Source organism: Leptopilina heterotoma, unplaced genomic scaffold, assembly GCF_015476425.1.
Source record: "Leptopilina heterotoma isolate Lh14 unplaced genomic scaffold, ASM1547642v1 Lhet_55, whole genome shotgun sequence".
Lineage (NCBI taxonomy): Eukaryota > Metazoa > Arthropoda > Insecta > Hymenoptera > Figitidae > Leptopilina > Leptopilina heterotoma.
Window position 1 is genome coordinate 859,917 of NW_025111119.1, and position 17,766 is coordinate 877,682.

General features: G+C 26.4%; 1 protein-coding gene and 1 long non-coding RNA gene across 2 annotated transcripts in view; both read right to left on the bottom strand.

Moving 5' to 3' along the window:
* Positions 1 to 796: 796 nt before the first annotated feature.
* Positions 797 to 2,302, bottom strand: LOC122508599. Its single transcript, XR_006302251.1, has 2 exons — positions 1,984 to 2,302; positions 797 to 925 (listed from the first exon to the last, which is right to left on the bottom strand). It is a non-coding gene; the product is annotated as an uncharacterized LOC122508599 (long non-coding RNA).
* A 1,085-nt stretch (positions 2,303 to 3,387) lies between these two features.
* Positions 3,388 to 17,766, bottom strand: part of LOC122508712 (protein Wnt-7b-like) — a 63,681-nt gene continuing 49,302 nt past the window's right edge. Inside the window, exons 3-8 of the mRNA XM_043622226.1 lie at positions 7,655 to 7,769; positions 7,325 to 7,396; positions 7,090 to 7,177; positions 5,726 to 5,905; positions 4,612 to 4,918; positions 3,388 to 4,194 (exon numbers count right to left, since the gene is read on the bottom strand). Coding sequence (XP_043478161.1) covers positions 4,043 to 4,194; positions 4,612 to 4,918; positions 5,726 to 5,905; positions 7,090 to 7,177; positions 7,325 to 7,396; positions 7,655 to 7,769 — 914 coding nt within the window. The 3' untranslated portion in view covers positions 3,388 to 4,042. The remainder of the gene's footprint in view (positions 4,195 to 4,611; positions 4,919 to 5,725; positions 5,906 to 7,089; positions 7,178 to 7,324; positions 7,397 to 7,654; positions 7,770 to 17,766) is intronic.

Below are 17,766 nucleotides of genomic sequence, written 5' to 3' on the forward strand. Positions count from 1 at the left end.
AAATAAAATTATGAAAAATTAAAGCATAACTTAGGGGGAAAAAGGTTGAATGAATATTAAAAGAATTTTTTTTTTCACTTTCGTAAATTAAAATTACATAACAATTTATTGAATTTATTGACCCAACAGCTGCATTAAAAAATTGCAACATTATTTGTACCCATATTTACATAGGAGAATTAATTCTATAATTTATATTCATCTTTACATATTTAATCCTATGTTGATAATTTTTTTTTAATTTAAAAAAAAATAACAATTAACAAAGAAAAAAAACACGTTTTTAACAACGCACCGAACAAATAGCCATACATTATTTAAAACAATAAAAAAATACTTTTTCTGTTTTAAATTTAAAATTTGCAAATTAATATATCACAAAGCTTGTAATATAAGCTTTTTACAGTATATAATTTATATAAATAATATAAATAACAAATTATTTATGTTCTTGTTCTGAAAAAAAAACTTCCTTTCCAACAAGATTTAGATAATTTTCAATTTCGTTGAAAAATATTATTTTTAATTTGAAAAGAAGAAAAAACAAATAAACAAACAAAGAGAGAATATAAAAGGAAATAAATAGATTTTTCAAAATATTCTTCTTCTTGTTCTCTCTTCCTGAGATTCTTGAAATAAATCGGGAAAGAGAATTTCTATTGTTCGTATCCTTTGCCTCAATGTTTCCAAATGACCATGTGCTCCTTGTTTATTTTGCTCACAATGATTATTATTATTATTATTACGAATTTCGATAATTCGTTTTGATTGTGAATTTAATTTTTTTTCATCTTTATTTTCTTCTTCTTTTTTTTTAATGTCGGATAAAATTTCCGGATAATATTTTCCTACCACATTTAAAGTGGTTCCAACGAGGGGAATTGCTTCTTTGTTTTTTTCTAAAATTCCTGGCATTTTTCCCTTTCTGTAAAAATATTTTTTAAAAAATACTGATTAACAAAATTTCATTTATTTTCTGTAAAAAAAAAATGTTTGTTATTATTTTTTTTTTAATTTTCTTTCTATTCTCTCATTCTTTTAATTGTTTTTCTAAAATAATAATTTAAAAAAGAAATTTATTAAATAATTTAAATTTTATTATATTTTATTTTAATAAAATTTTTATCATTTCATTCCTTCAGTTTATTTAAAATTATTATTTAAAAAAACTATTTTTGTTTTTGTTCAAATTAATTGTTATTTAAATAAAAATATTTATGTTTTTATTCAAAATTAATTATTTTTTAAATTTTTCTTCTTCTAATCGTTTATTCCCTGATTATAAATAATTTTGTCCAATATTCTTACAATACTTTATTTATTTATTTTTATCTCAAACATAGAAAAACAATATTTTTATTTTATTTTATTTTACATTATAAAAATAGAAAATTATTATTATTACTAATACAAAAAATAAATTATTTTTTACTAAAATAAAGAAATTAATTTGTTTATTTATTAAAAATAGTAATAATAATAATAAATAAATACATAAAAAATATGTAGATGAATAAATACGAATGAAATAATTTAAGAATTTATTTATTTAAATAATTGAATAATAATATTTAAAATTTTTTAAATAATAATAAGATAAATATATTATTTTTTTAATAAGAATTATTCATTATTATTGATATTGCTATTTTTTGTTGTTGTTTATTACAATATATAAGAATAATTGTCCTTATCGTTAATTTTTATATTAATGTTGTAATTATTATTTTTTTTTAATAATACTTTTCAACTTAAAATAAGTAAATAATATAAACAAAAATAAAAGTAAAGCATTAAAAAATAAATTAAATCAAAAAATAAAAATTTATTAAAAAAAAAAAATTTATAATGTGTTATATAAATAAAGATAATTTTTTCAAATTAAAAAAATTAAATAAGAGAACAATAATTGTAATAGATACTAAATAATTATAATAAAGTAGATATTTAGAAAAAGAAATTTCAACGAATTTATGTACTTACATTGTATTGAAAATTTTGCTCGTTGGTTTAGAATTTCGAAGCACTATGTCAATATTTTCCTATTTTTCATGGAAACAAGTGAATCTCAAGGCTAGTAACCAATTACTGAATTATTATTTAAAATGAACTTTCTATAGAAAGGCCCTTATGTCACCTTTCCCTCTCTCTTTTTCTTCTCATTTTCAAAATCATTCATTTTTCTTTCATTATTTTCCACTTTATATTCTATTATAATACAAAATGCAAAATCTCAGATTCAAAAATTTTGTAAAATTGCACTTTCATTATTTTATAAAAAGTTTTTAGTTCCTTTTTAATGACATCAGTAGAGATCGGAAAATAGATAATATTTATTTTTCATTTTAATTTTTCAATGTTATTTTTCAAATCTTGATAAAAAAAATACTTTCATTTAATGCTGACAATAGAACGTTAATTAAAGTATAAACTTGCATTAGGTATACATTCGTTCTTAGTATATAGAAATTTTATTTAAAAAATGATGATTATTATTATTAACAAATAAAAAGACTTGTAATTTTGAAATTATTTTTTATTGTTGAATATTAAAATACAACAATATTATAATAAAAGTAAATAGCAGGTGTATCTCGTTGTATAAATTATGAATAAATAATAATTTAATTTAAAAAAAAATGTTCTTATAACGCTATTTAAAATTAAGAAAACTTATTCTTATCTAAAACTAATAATTAATAATCACATTATTATAATGTACAATCTACTTTTGATAAAAGAATAATACCATAAAATTTCGTTTTATAATTCACAAAGTTTTCTTTCGCTTTTTAAAAGTTTTTTAAAAGTTTTTTTTAAAGATTTTAAAATCATGTCTTTAAAATTTTGTTTTAAAGGGATTTTTCACTCATACTTCAATTTAATAAATATTCGTTGCAAATTATTTCCGAAATTATAAAGTTTCCAGTATTTTTTCTATTTACTAAAAATGCGCCGAATAATAATAGATTTAAAAAATGTGATTTTTTCACGATTTTGATAAAAAAAAAAAAAAATTATTAGAATTTTATTTATAATATCATTCGAAAGGAGAAAGAATTTCTCGAGAATTTTAATTAACTAAAAAGAGTCACATAATTTTCTCTTTTTGTAATTTCAATGAAGCTTATTATTATATATAATTTAAGGATCTATTAAATTAATAATTTACAATAATTATGGGCTTAATTGTATATATATAGCAAATGATAATGTAATTCAATCGAATAATTAAATTATCCTCATAAAATTGGTGATAATTTTTTAATTTCAATTTATGTATTTTAAAATTTTTAATTATTATCATTTTTTATCTCTTGGAATTTTAATTACAATTTCTATTTTATCGTTTATAATTTAACTTAGAAAATTCCTAAGTGTAAATTTTCTGTATTTTTTTTTTTTTTTTGCTTCTTTGTTGTCTTTTTTATTGTAGAGAAATTATTAGATTTTTATCTATCACCAATTTTAACATAAATATTGAATTATCAATAATATCACACAGTTGCATCATTCTCAAGTGTATCGCCATTTGATTATAAAAGACGAAAAATTGAATATTTTTACATTAAACTTTCGCGGAATGCGAAAGAAAAATTTATGTTTCTTTTTTTTCTGTTATCTTTCGAATTACTTTTTTTTTTTAAACTGGAACAATGTAAATGCATTGTTAACTTTGGTAGTTATAGTGTCATAAAGAATGAATTTTAGCAAAAAAATTCTATATCTTATCTTAATTTTTTTTTCTCACGAAGTTAAGGAAATAATCCTTGGAATTATTCGCTAAATTCTCGAGATTAATATAAAACTAGAAGTGTATAAAAATTGTGTTTTTTTTCTCTTATTCATATAACCAAGGCTGATGGTATACATAGAAAATAAAAGTACATATTGTGACAAAAATTCTTGTAAATGGTTCGAATTCTCTCTCTCTCTCTCTCTCTCTCTAATTATTCCTTTGTTTCATTTCTTGTGAATTCAATTAAAGAGAGATAGAGAGATATCCGAGAATCTGATTACTAATCATTGGAACAATTGAATTTTATTTGCATGTATACTCTTCAATTCGTTGCGAGCACGTGTCACAGTGTACACGACAACACCAATGAAATTTACAATTACATTGCCAGACCTTTGTGTATTGATGTGTATTGTAGCCTCGTCCGCAGCACATCAAGTCGCATCCGTCAGTACCTGATGTTAAACAAGAAAAAATTAGGCATTAGTCATTTGCTTTTATAGAAAAAGGAGAGAAATTAATTTTTTTCCATGGCAAGATTGCAATTTTTAAGATTTATTGTGTTAATGATGAGTGTATAATATTACTGCGCAGCTAATTATCGCTTACAGCACTACTGCGCAGCTATTTATTGCGTAAAGTACTAATGCGCAGATATTAATTGCACACAGATCTACTGCGCAGCTATTAATTGCGCACAATACTACTGCGCAGATATTAATTGCGTACAGAACTACTGCGCAGCTATTAATTGCGCACAACTTTACTGCGCATCCATAGGACGCCTACAGTCTTACTGCGCAGTTAAAAATTGCAAAAATCAAACGAACCCAAAATTATTTAAAGAAAAATGTTGTAACATTGAAAAATACCTTTACTCGTGCGATTGCAGAAACGACCCTGAGTACCAAGACTGCCCTGAGCTATATCAGAATCGCAATAATTTGGCGACGATTGAAGAAAAACTAATTCACTTCTCTTCGGTATTCTCTTATAACTCATTCCAGGTCCACTATTAAATTTTGTACGTTTCAATACCAAATGTGGTTTACGTGGTTTACTCACAGCCTTACGTGATAGTCGTCGTTCAATTTTTAATTTTTCATAACCATAACCTTGCGTTCTTGCGTCATTTCCCAAAATTGGTATTAATTCCGCAGGATTCGGGGAAACATCCATCTGCAATTTTAATTTTATGAAAAAACAGTTTTTTTTTGTTACAAAGGTAAAGTAGAGTACTACTTTATCGACTGTTGGTTATTGTACATCTTCATACTTTGTTTAGAGATATACTATACTTTGGTATAGTAGAGGTAAAGTAAGCCAAGGATCTATGTGGATATGATAAAGTAGAATATTACTTTATCGACTGTTGGTTGTAAACGATAGTATGTATATCAATTGTGGGTAAAACAGTTTTTTTAAATGAAAATATATAAGTATGGTAGAGGTAATTAAGCTAAGGAACTGTGTGGATATGGTAACGTAGAATATTACTTTATCGACTGTTGGCTGTAAACGATAGTATGTTTATCGATTGTGGGTAAACAGTTTTTTAAATGAAAAGATATAAGTATGGTAGAAGTAAGCTATGGTGAGCTACCTGTATAGAGTAGGTAAGGTAAAATATTACTTTATCGACTGTTGGTTATAAATGACTGTACGTGTATGGTAGAGGTAGGGTTAGGTACCTATAGATATAAGGTAAAGTAGAATACTACTTTATCGATTTTTGGTTTAAAAAAAAACTTTATATATAACGATTTCTTATTTTTAAGTAGAGGGGTAATAGATAATAGTGGTTATTAGTCAATAGTTGAGTTTCAGGTATAAGAAACAGTCTGCAATAGGCTGTCGGTAAGGAAATGATAATAAATAATTAACAGTCGGTAAAGAACCGACAGTCGATAATTTATCGACACTCGATGAGAAGAAAATTTGAATTTTTTAAAAGTAAAAGAGCAATTTTTTTTAATGCATACCGACCTGCATCTTTGGTGGTGGTGGTGGCGTGACAGCTACTACTGGTCGCGCTCGGTAATATTTCTTCATGAGCGCATCACCCACTTGACGAAAGCTGGGTAACGTTCTCCAACAGGTTCTAATAGTACAAGAACCGGACACTCCATGACACTTGCATTCCGTTCTCAATAGTGTTTTTACTATCTAAAATTAATAAAGAAATTAACTCATTAAAAATTTTTATAAAAAAATTAAAAGTTTGTCGATAATTAAAAATCCTTCTTTACCGATTATCGATAATTAAAGAAAAATTTTTATTGAATGTCTTTATGACAGAAATGACAGGAAAAATTTTTTAATTAACCTAGCATACTAAAATATTGTTATTTGCAGTTTTAAAAATAAATTATTTTTATTAGTAATTTTAAAAAATAATTTGGCTTTTTTTATAGTCTAAATTTCACTATATAAAGGAAAGAAAGGACTTTTTTCTGAGAATATGTTTATCTTCTTTTTTTTTTCTTGGAAATTTTTTATGCAAAATGCCTTTTGTATTGTCATTGCTGATTGGACATTTGTGAAACAAAAGGTGATTTGCGTATTTTGCGCTTTAAAAAGGAAAAGACGACATTGTTTTTTGTTCAATGATTGGCTTGTGTTTATTGGCCGATAAATCAGTATATCGATAGGCACGAACATGTGTCCAAAGTAAGATATACCTTGGGAGGTGCCTCAGCTCATTATTAATTTTAGCATCTCGTTAACAACCTTGCTTTCGAGTATTTGCTCGTTCAATATTTACACTCCATATATGTATGTGAGTTATATCGTTATATCAAGACTAAATTTGTTTTCATTCTTTTTAAAATGTTTGCAATTATTATGTTATCTTACTTTTAATTTTTTTTTTTATAGCATTCAAATAATGTTTTAATATTCTTATCGCTCTTGTGAAAAATGCAATTTTTCTTATTTTCAAATTTTAATATACGTACAATTAACTAATTTTAAAATTAATCATTTTTTTCCGAAATAAATTAAAAATCAAAATATAAATTAATAAAAGAGAAAAAATTTTCGTTTTTTTTTTGAACGGCTATAAAGATGGGTAATTAAGTTTACTACTCAAAAGATGATAATTAAGAATTAATGAAATTAAATAATAGTGATTTAAAAACTGTCACTTGAGTAATATGTCATAAATTTATTTTACGAGCTGTAATATTGCAGGGAAAATTATATTAACGATTGTTGGTAGCTAGTGAGGTTTTTTTATGCATAAAATTGCGATTGCAAAAATGTAAAGTAAATTAAAATTTTGTTACTTTTTTTTATAATCTTAAAAATGATTAGAATTGCATTTCTTGAAAATTTTTAACTGAACTCACCTTTCTACCGGCTTTATTGTTGTGCAAGTTCATTAAACTTCTTGGATCACCGACAACTTCACGTGCGTCCGTAAACCTGCGCGCCATCCTATTTTTCAGAAATATTCATTTATAATTAGTGGAAAATATAAAAAATAAATTTCGGGTTTTTTATTATTTTTTCATTAAAAAAAAAGTAAATTTATAATTGAAATTAAAGATTGCAATTTATTTAATAAAAAAAAACATTTCGTACCTCATTCCGTAAGCAACGTCAGCGCTACAGCCACCCCACTGCCAATCACTTGTGGGTGATTCTCTCCTCGTCCTTTATGAAACAAAACATCATTGTTATACAATATTATTAATATTTTAAAAAAAAATCTCTTTTCTATACAATATTATAGCACAAAGTTACAATAATTCAAAAACTATAAAAAAAATTTATTTTTTCCTTTTTCTAAATTAAAAATTTTGTTTCAGAATACTTTTTATTTATTTTTGAATTTTAAGAATAATATTTTTAATATTTTTGAATAAAAATATTCAGTTTATTTTCTATTTACAAACAAGGTGAACAAGTTACCTAAGTGTCGGTTCGCAACCGCAAGCTGTGATGTTTCCGCGACTACAAGCTTCCGTGATTTTGTAAGTTACACCGGCGGAACTTATCGCATAAGTAAAAGCTGCTTCTCTACTTCCTGAAATTATACAAGAATTTATAATTTTTTATTAATTGTAATATAATAAATAATTTCATATAATTAATAATTTTATATAATAAATAATTTCATATAATTAATAATTTCATATAATTAATAATTTCATATAATAAATAATTGTAATATAATAAATAATTTCATATAATTAAACATATAATTTCATAAAAAAAATCTACCAAAATGTCAAATATTAAAAATACGTCGCAAAAATTTACAGTATAAAAAAAACGATCATATATCGTATCAATCAAAAAAAAAATTTTTTTAATTAAATTGTCCTCCATTTTTTTTAAGAAAATAAAAACTAAAAATAAGGCGAGTGGGTAGTATGTGATTTTTATTCTTGAAAGCACGATCAATCCTTTCGTTTTGAATGTATTTGTGCCCGTGTGTGTGTATGTGTGCCCTCTCTGACGTCAGTATTTAACGAAGTTGATTTGCCGTGTGAAATGCGCATCGAAATGATATTGCGTGGGTGTCAATAAAAGAGAATAAAAGGGGTGGAGGGAGGTGGAAGGGAGGGGAACACTGGATAAACGAAAGATCGAATATTATAGGAACTGGGCGTTATTTCATTTAATATATGCTGCCTATATTCTCCATTTGTATAATTAACTGCAATGGCGCGCTAACAGCTATATATATCCCACATTTTTCATATCTGTATAGTTTATAAAAAAAATCAATTGATTTTTTTCATATTTTTTCATTTACTTTTACACTCTAAAGTACATTTTAAATATTCCCAAATTTATCAATAGTTTTATTTATTCGTATTATCATTAATTCATTGATTTATTTAATTATATATTAATAATTTATTTATTTTGTACTAAAATTTATAAAATATTTGAAATTAAATTAAAAATATAATAACACAAGCCTACAAATAATGTATTTGATAGGCAGGTAGAATATTTAAAATTAAGAACAAAATTTCTTTTATCATAATTTCCATATATATAGCCTTTCATCAATTTTTTTAATTTTAAAAAGTTCTATATTTTTAAATAAATTACATTAATGTTTTCGAATATATAAATAATTATTATAATCAATAAAGGGATTTAATTTAAAAATTAAATGAAATCAGTTACTATTCAAACGTTTTTCTTTTTTTCAATAAACTTCTAACATTTTTAATATTTAAAAGATTCCTTTTACAATAAAACTATCGCTGCTAACGATTAAAGGACATGATTTAAAAGGAAATTAGTTTTGTTTAATAGATCATATCTGTGAGTAAAGGCATATTTTATTAATTTTTTTTTAAAATTACTTTATTATCATTATTTATAAATAATTTAATAAATTAATAACTTCTAATAAATATAATAATAAACTTTTATTCATGTTTCGTTTTATTATTACTATTCTCATTATTTGCAAGAGAAAAATTTCGCCTATAAACACAAAACTTTTTTTTAATGGTAAAATTAAATTATTTCTACAAAAAGGGAAAAACTGATTTATGTAAAAAGTTATTTTTTTTAATAAGGTCCCTTTTTTTAATGAATTATTGTTGTATTTATAATTTATTCATGATCTAGTATGAAGATAGTTGTCCTTTGACGTTACCACTGACACTGACTGACAGAAACTGTATGAAGCAGGGATGAGTAGCTAAAGTCCATAGAGTCACAGAGCGGTAGTGTTTTCATATAAAATATCATTAGGTTACTTTTACAATATCATGTGAAATGATTATTATTATTATTAATTTTACTATTTACAATTTATTACTATCACTTTTAATTTTATTATTATAATTATTATTCTTTTTTTAAAAAGAAGTTTTGTCGTATTTATAATTTATTCATCATCTAGTATGAAAATAGTTGTCCTTTGACATTTTCACTGACACTGCGACTTACAGTAACTGCAAGTGAACTGCAAGAAACAGGTATGAGTAGCTAAAGTCCAGAAAATCACTATCCGGCAATATTTCCGTATAGATATCATTAGGTTACTTTTACAGTTTCATGTAAAACATTATTTTATTTGATTTATCAAATCTACCATTCGAAAAATTTGCTTTAAAAAAACTTTTCGTATATTTATGTTATTTTATATTAAGTAGGATACATAAAAATTCGACGGAAATTGAAAATAAAAGTGTGCTTATCAGGTACACTGGACAAAGGTTGTTCTCTCGGAAATAAAATGCAAAATGACTCGACGCCTTATATCGAATGACGCCGCACAAGTGCGAGATGAAAATCTCTCCGACGATCGGTTCCCGGATTTATGAGACGCTTGATGGAGATAGAAGGTCTCCGTCAATAAATTATGCGGCACGCGACGACACGATCCGTATGCGCAGAAAATAAAAATCGAAAATCTTTATTAAATAGATAATGGAACATAAAATTTTTCATCGAGAGAGAAAGAAAACAATGTATTTGCCTACCCCCTACTCACGATATATTTTATTATTTTGAGAATTCAAAATAAACTTTAGGTTAATTCAGTATCAGTTCCACTTTTTAACTCCTATTCTCCTTTCAAGAAGGAATTTAAAAAATAAACAGTAACTATTAATTGAAAACGAACCTGTTTTGTCATAAAGTTCGGTATTAATTAATTTTGCGGGTCGAGATTGCTTTTACGGACAATGAGTCAAGTGCGGAGCAATTAATTACTGAGTAACATTGTTGTGCAAGGTTGGGTAGATAATATGAACAGGATTGGGAAGGTAATATACTTTATAAACGTTCCCAATCGTGTATGTCATTGAAATGTATATTGTAACTTTTTATTTCTACAAATAATGTACCAGCAAAGTATATAGTGGATATAGAGGAAATTGCTCGAGTTGAATGTGGAAAGAATTAATTTATGTCGAGAGCATTTATGTCAATGGCCGGTACAACGTACATCTATTTAACGTCACAAGAGACAAGTAACTGCATCGAGAATTTATCGTTTCGTCAAAGTCCTTGCCATTTTACGACAATCAAAGCTTAAACTTGTTGCAGAATCGTGAAGAAAACATTCACTTTTAACATGTATGTGAATATAATCTGTTAGGGTGCTTTAGGGTACTTGTCCACCATCTTGAATTTTTCCAACAAATTGTAGGGAATTCTCTTCGATTTTAAAGTATATTTTTGACTTTTTTTTTTATCACTTTTTCCAGAAATATGAAATTAGTTTTTGTTTTTTAAAACTCTTTCTCACATAAACTTCGATATTTTATATGTCCGAAGTTCCCTAATTGTTTTTTAAAAAAGTGAAATAGGCAGTTTTTTAAAAAACTACTATATACTCTCTTTCTCTCGTGATTTTTTATGATCTCCTAATATATGTAAATATCCAAATACATATAAATATAGAGATATTACTTTCATATTTTACGACCCCCTTTGCTCCGTGAAATAATTACTTTTAACAAACTTCCAAGATTTTGCATTTACAATATTTTCAACCTTGCTATTAATTAATTTTTTTAAAAAAATCGGAATTTTTGAAAGTGAATTTTTTCCAACACGTATTCATAAAGTTGACTATTTATTTCACTTTTTTTTTATTCTAAATTCTTAGTTAAGAATCACTTTTTACGTAAATCTGCATCCTTTAAAATTTTAATTAATCTTTTTTTAGCCATGCGGCTCCATCTACAACTGAAGTGATCCTAATATAATCATAGAGTATTTTTTTCAAAAAGTGTTCAATTGGAAAAAAATTTTATTTTGCTGAAAAAGAAATAAGAATTTGTTTTTCTTTTTTGTATTCGAAAACAACTTTACAAACTTATTGCTCATCTCATTTCCCCTTTTGACGACAAGTACGTGGATAATTATATTTTGCTACCCACGTCGCGTAACACGCGTACAGCTTCCCATAGAACTCTCATGAAGAGAAAGAGAGATAGAAAGATAGAGGAGGGGGGAAGATGGAATTTTTTTCTTCCCCCCCTCTCTTACAACCCACTCTCATGAAAGAGTAAGATACCTTATGGTAACCATGCTAATAAAACATATCGAGTAATTTTATGGGAACGAGTCTTCAACCGGACAGATAATTTAATGTATATATAGTAGATATAAACGTGAATCTCCGCAAAAGACTCTAAAAACATTGTATATACTACATCTAATCTTCTCTTGAGTTATAAAAAATTTTTAAACTCAATGATAACTACCACTGATTCTCTTTTTATTTTTTATTATAACCTTAATCGAAAATTTGAAAAAATACTCATTTTAATTATTTTTCGTCAAATGAAACTTAATCTTTGTTAAATTATCACTAGTGACAAAAAAAAATTGACGCTATTCGACGACGGTGGGGGTAAATCATATTAGGGCGTGGCTACAGGTGCGCAGTTCACCATAGAGTCGTCATTAGCTGCGCAATGCAGTAAAACGCTGCGCAGTACTTCAAAATGCAATTTTTACCTGCGCACTAATTTAATTTGTATAATTATTAACCTTTTTTTTCGAAAAAAAGGAATATTTTATTCATCATCTAGTTTGAAAATAGTTTTTCCTGTAAAAAAAATACAATATCATGTACAAACGTTATTAAAAGGTATGTGGAAAAATGTAAGGGAAGTATAAAAGAATTTTAACGATATCACTTATTTATATAATATTCATAAAATATCTACCCATTCATTAATATTATAATAAATATATTTTACCGTACCTACATTCTTAAAATATCCACTTTACATATAAGATTCATATTTTCACATTCGACGTTCAAGAAACTTGTTGAAATTCCATTAAAAATATTTCTTCTCAAGTGTTAGTCTCATCATCATCATCATTATCATTAACAGAATCGTTATAAAATTAAACATTCAAGATTAAAAAAAAGAAGTCTCTTGAAAAACGGTTAATTTTAATGTCACTCATGACGTTAGTTATAAAGCAGTTTTAAAATTTACGGTTTACTGAAAGAATATTTTATTATATATAAATATAGTATTTTGTAAAAGAAAAAATCACTTATAAATATATATTATGTATAAAAATTTTATTTTAAATAACATTTATTTATATTTATGAATTAATTTTTTACTTTAAAACTGTCGATATTTTAAGAATAATATATCGAATTGAAAAAAATGGTTCAAAATGCCAGAGTCTGTGAAATTAATTTTCGAGTCTGCGTGCAAAAATTCGAAATTCTCTTTTTATAAAAATACATATACACATTGAGACTTGATGGCAAATTACCAAAAAAGGAATGGACAGCTTTCATCCACACTGCAATCAATCGGATAATGACGATCGTCTTTTAATTTATGTCATCGCATCTTAAGTGACTCAGTTAATGACTCCTGAAAATTTACACGCCAGCAAATTGAATGTGTGGGCGTTTTATTTATGACGACGATTGCCTGCAAAAATATACACACTCTCTCTCTCTCTCTCTCTCTCTCTCTCCCTAAATCCGTTAATTAATTTGCCCTCCGCGCACTAACGGCTTGTCGATTAAATCAAGGTGATAATCGGCCAAGAAGAAAAAAGAGGGATAGCAGAAGAAGAATTTTAGTATTTACATTTTTTTAATATTTAAAATTTAATTCTCTGTTCGTTTCTATTTCGATATTTTTATCCATCTGGGGTTTATTTTTCAAAATTATAAGTGGGCCTTATGCCCACTTATAATTTTGAAAAATAAACCCCAGATGGATGTCATGGCGTCGTGATTAGGTTAATTTTGTAACTATCGAAAAATTGGCCTTGCTTGATAAAGCCATAACACCCACTTTATATATATTTTTTTATAAATGTATATATACATTTATATTCTATCAAAAAAATGATGTTGTGTAAAAAATTAAATGGTTGTTTATGGTCCAGAGGTTATGTTAATGTGCTTTCTTGTTGTGTGTATATGTGCCCAGAGCACGTGCGCTGAATAATATATTAACTGAGGTTGGCAAGCGCCTATCATCGCCGAACAAGAATTTTTGAATCTGACACGCGCTAGCGGCGACTTAACGGAGCATGTTAATCGTACATTTAATGCGAGACAACACCTACGTGAACGCTAAAAGTTCCTATAGAGGAGTATATTATAACCAATACTTTAAGGAGAGACCAGCAAGAAGTGAAAATTTCTCTCCTTTCTTTTTCCAAATGCATTTAAATTTATCTCACGTTGAGATGAGGACCTGTTAATTTCACTAATTAAGTTAGCGAACTTAAAAACACTGCGATTTATTAAGAAGAGACTACTTACACTTTTTATTTAATTAGCACCTAAAGTTCTCGATATACGTATTTCCCTTACTGCAAATTTATACTCCCTGGTCTATATTTAAAAAAAAAACTTTTTTAATTATTAAACATTTTTATTTTTTATTACGAATATTTTTTAATTATTATTGCAATCAAGAAAAAGTTGGAGCAGAAAAAAATGTATTCGCGTTTAAAAGAAATTATCGTGTGAAAGGTAATACTGAGGTTAAAGGATAAATTGTCCCCCCCAACTATATACAAAATAAAGATCTTGTCAGATACGAGTGTTACAAGATGGAAACACTCGTGTTTACTGGCAAGACATGCTTCCCTCGAGAGGATAATTTCGCCTATGGATATTTGTCTTTAAAAAAAGAAAGAATTGAAATTTAAAAAAAACGATTTCGACACAACAAAACTGATTTCCATAAAAAGTTATTTTTTTTTTTTGATTTAATTTAATTCTAAGAAATTCGTTTTTCTTTAATGGGTTATAATACACTTGTATCGTGCAAAAAGATGAAATTTTCTCAATTTTTTTGACAGCATAAGAAATATTTATTCAAAATCTTTAAAAAAAAATTGAAAATCCGTCGTTTATCGACTAGACAATACAATATACTTTTTAATAAAGTCCTTTTTGTCGTATTTGTGATTTATTCATGATCTAGTATGAAGATAGTTGTCCTTTGACATTATCACTGACACTGACACTGATTTTCTAATTCTCATTCTTCTAATAAAGGTTATTTTCTAAAAAATTTTTTCTAATAAAGATAATTATAAGAAAAAATTTCTAAAAATATTCCATTTTTGTAATAAAAACGATCAATAAGTATATGATTAAAAACTAAAATTTACGAAAATTTTTGCATAAAAATGCTGCAAATTATTATTTTTTTTAGAGCTGTGCAAATTTCAAAAATTCGATTCTCTCCATAAGAATTAACATGGGTTCGATTCGGTTCGAATTTCGAACCCATATGTAAAATTCGAATTTTTGCACACCTCTAATTTTTTTCAAAGAAGAACAGAATTTTGTTTACAAATTATGATACAAAAATAGTAATTTTATAAAACTTTTTCTACATTTTCAAAAAAGAAACTTATTATTTTGTAAACAATAAAGATTGTGATTGAGAAACAGAAAATATGCAAAATAGTTTCTTTTTCTTAACCTTAATTTTATCTTTATTATTATTTATTATTATCTTTATTATTTTACCTTTATTTTTCTTAATTTAATTTATTTTCTAACTTTTATGCAAATTATGGAATTTTGCAAATTTTAGGAAAATAAATATAAGAAATCATATAACTTTTTAGAGAAACTTTTTTTTAGAAATCAAAACTTGCTAGAAAACTTTTTTTAGAAAACAGATTTCATTAGAAATTTGCTTTTTTTTAGACAAAAAGGATTAGAAAATATTTTTTAGAAAAAGTGACCACCTACCAAGAAATATTTGTCGTATTTATAATTTATTCATTATCTACTATGAAAATAGTTGTCCTCTGACATTTTCACTGACACTGACTGACAGTAGCTGTAAGAAGCAGGGATGAGTAGCTAAAGTCCAAAATGTCAGAGAGGGGTAATGTTGCCATAAACTATCATTAGGTTACGTTTACAATATCTTGTGAAATTATTAAAGTGGAATAGAAAACAAATAAGAATAAGAGAAATTGAAACTATTTATTATCAAAAACACACGTGATGTTAAATTAATAAAGAAATCATTACTATGCTTTTTAATTTCATTATTATAATTTTTATCGAAAGGAAAATTTCGTCTATGGACGTACGAATTCTTTTAATGGATACAAGAAACTATTTCTTGACGAACGAAAAGCTAATTGTTTTTTAATACCTTGAATAATAATAATAATAAATAGAAATATTAACAAAATGTTATTTTTTGCCAAAGTCCCTTTTTTAAAGGAATATTTGTCGTATTTATAATTTATTCATCATCTAGTATGAAAATAGTTGTCCTTTGACATTTTCACTGACACTGACTGACAGTAAGGGTACGTTTACACCTTCGGTAAAAATTCCCAGAACGGGAAATTTTCACGGAAGGTGTAAACGCTACATAACTGTATGAAGCAGGGGTGAGTAGCTAAAGTCCAAAATATCATTAGGTTACTTTTACAATATCATGTGAAATTATTAGAGTGGAACAGAAAACAAAATATAGAAAAGGAGAAATCAATACTATTTCTTATCAAAAACAAAATTAAATTAATAAATAAATGTTTCATTAAAAAGACATCCATTAATTCTCAGTTTGGAGATAATTTTTATTGATACTGTCGAATGTTTTTGTTTCTTATTTTCTTAAAAATGAAAATAATGAGATTATGGAAAATTGATAGGATCTGAAAAATTGAAATAAAGATTTGAGGAATGTTAAAAAGAATGCAAGGTCGTCGATATAATGGCAATTTGCAACTCAACGGGCGGCTTGAAGGCGTTTAGCGTAGACAAGTGCCAATGGCAATGGAGAAGACGTGCGGATTGAGTTATAGCCGTGACGGTAGTCGATCCCCAGGGGCTCTTGTAAGGCATCCTTATTCCGTATAAACAAACTTGTTAATAAATTAATATATCACTGGGGGTATCCTTCTCGCTTACGGGCAACAAAGTGCCCCCGTGAAAATTCTCCAACAAGACACATGGCCATTAATAACGACCCGACTCGATGAATTCTTTCAAATTCAACCTTTATATTTATATATATATATATATATATATAAATGTATAAAAAGATTAAGACGTGTTCGGGTCTTTCGAATATTTCGCGTTCCCTTTTTGCCATATAATCGCGATTTCATATATATAAATATATATATAACTATATATACAAAAGCTTGCAATTATCGCGCTTCGAATGGAAGAGATGAGTCTCCACGATCTTGTGCTGATTCTGGCTTTTAATTTATTCGACGATTCAACTCTCGACGAGGAACGTTCTCCTTTTTTTCCTCTCTTTCTCTCTCTCTCTTTTCTATCCCGAACCCGTGTGATTCATTTGAATTCCAATCGAGTAACTTTGTACTCCGTACAGTTTATACGAGTCGAAATTAATTACACGGATATTTATTCGACGAACGATTCATTTTAAAAAGAAGGTGAAACTCAATTCAGTTTTGCTTTTCTCAAGGCTGATTATAATACACAATTTTCGGGTGGTCTCTGAATTTTTAATTACTTCCTGCTGATGGGGCGAATACCTTTCAAAAATTAATTACCGTGAAATTTACAACAAAAAAAAAACATTTTTTTTTTCATGAACATTGAAATTTTTTTATATCTTAATTATCTATTGGTCTAATGGTTAATAATTTTAATTTTTGGAATTAATTTTTTTTTTTGCTGCGGTATTGACGACAAGAACATAGATCTTTTCACAACTAGACCACCCGTTGATTTTGCGTAGGGGTTCTGACACTTACGATGTGCAAATGTACAAAGTGTCACGTGACTCGGAAACTCGATAAAACGTGGCGCTACGTTCTCTATCTCTCTCTCTCTCTCAATCTTGCCTGAATTATAACTGAAAACGATTATTTAGAGAAAAAAAGGAACGTCAAAATCGTTATAAAAGAGAAACTGCAAAAACAAGTTTAATACGTGACATTTATGATACTATCGGACAAGAAAATTTTTTTTATTATAATATTAAGTTCGCTAAAGTATATATAAGATATCGCGATTTATGTATTATTCTTATTTCAATATACCATGGCACGCATATTTATAATGCAAACATACGTAT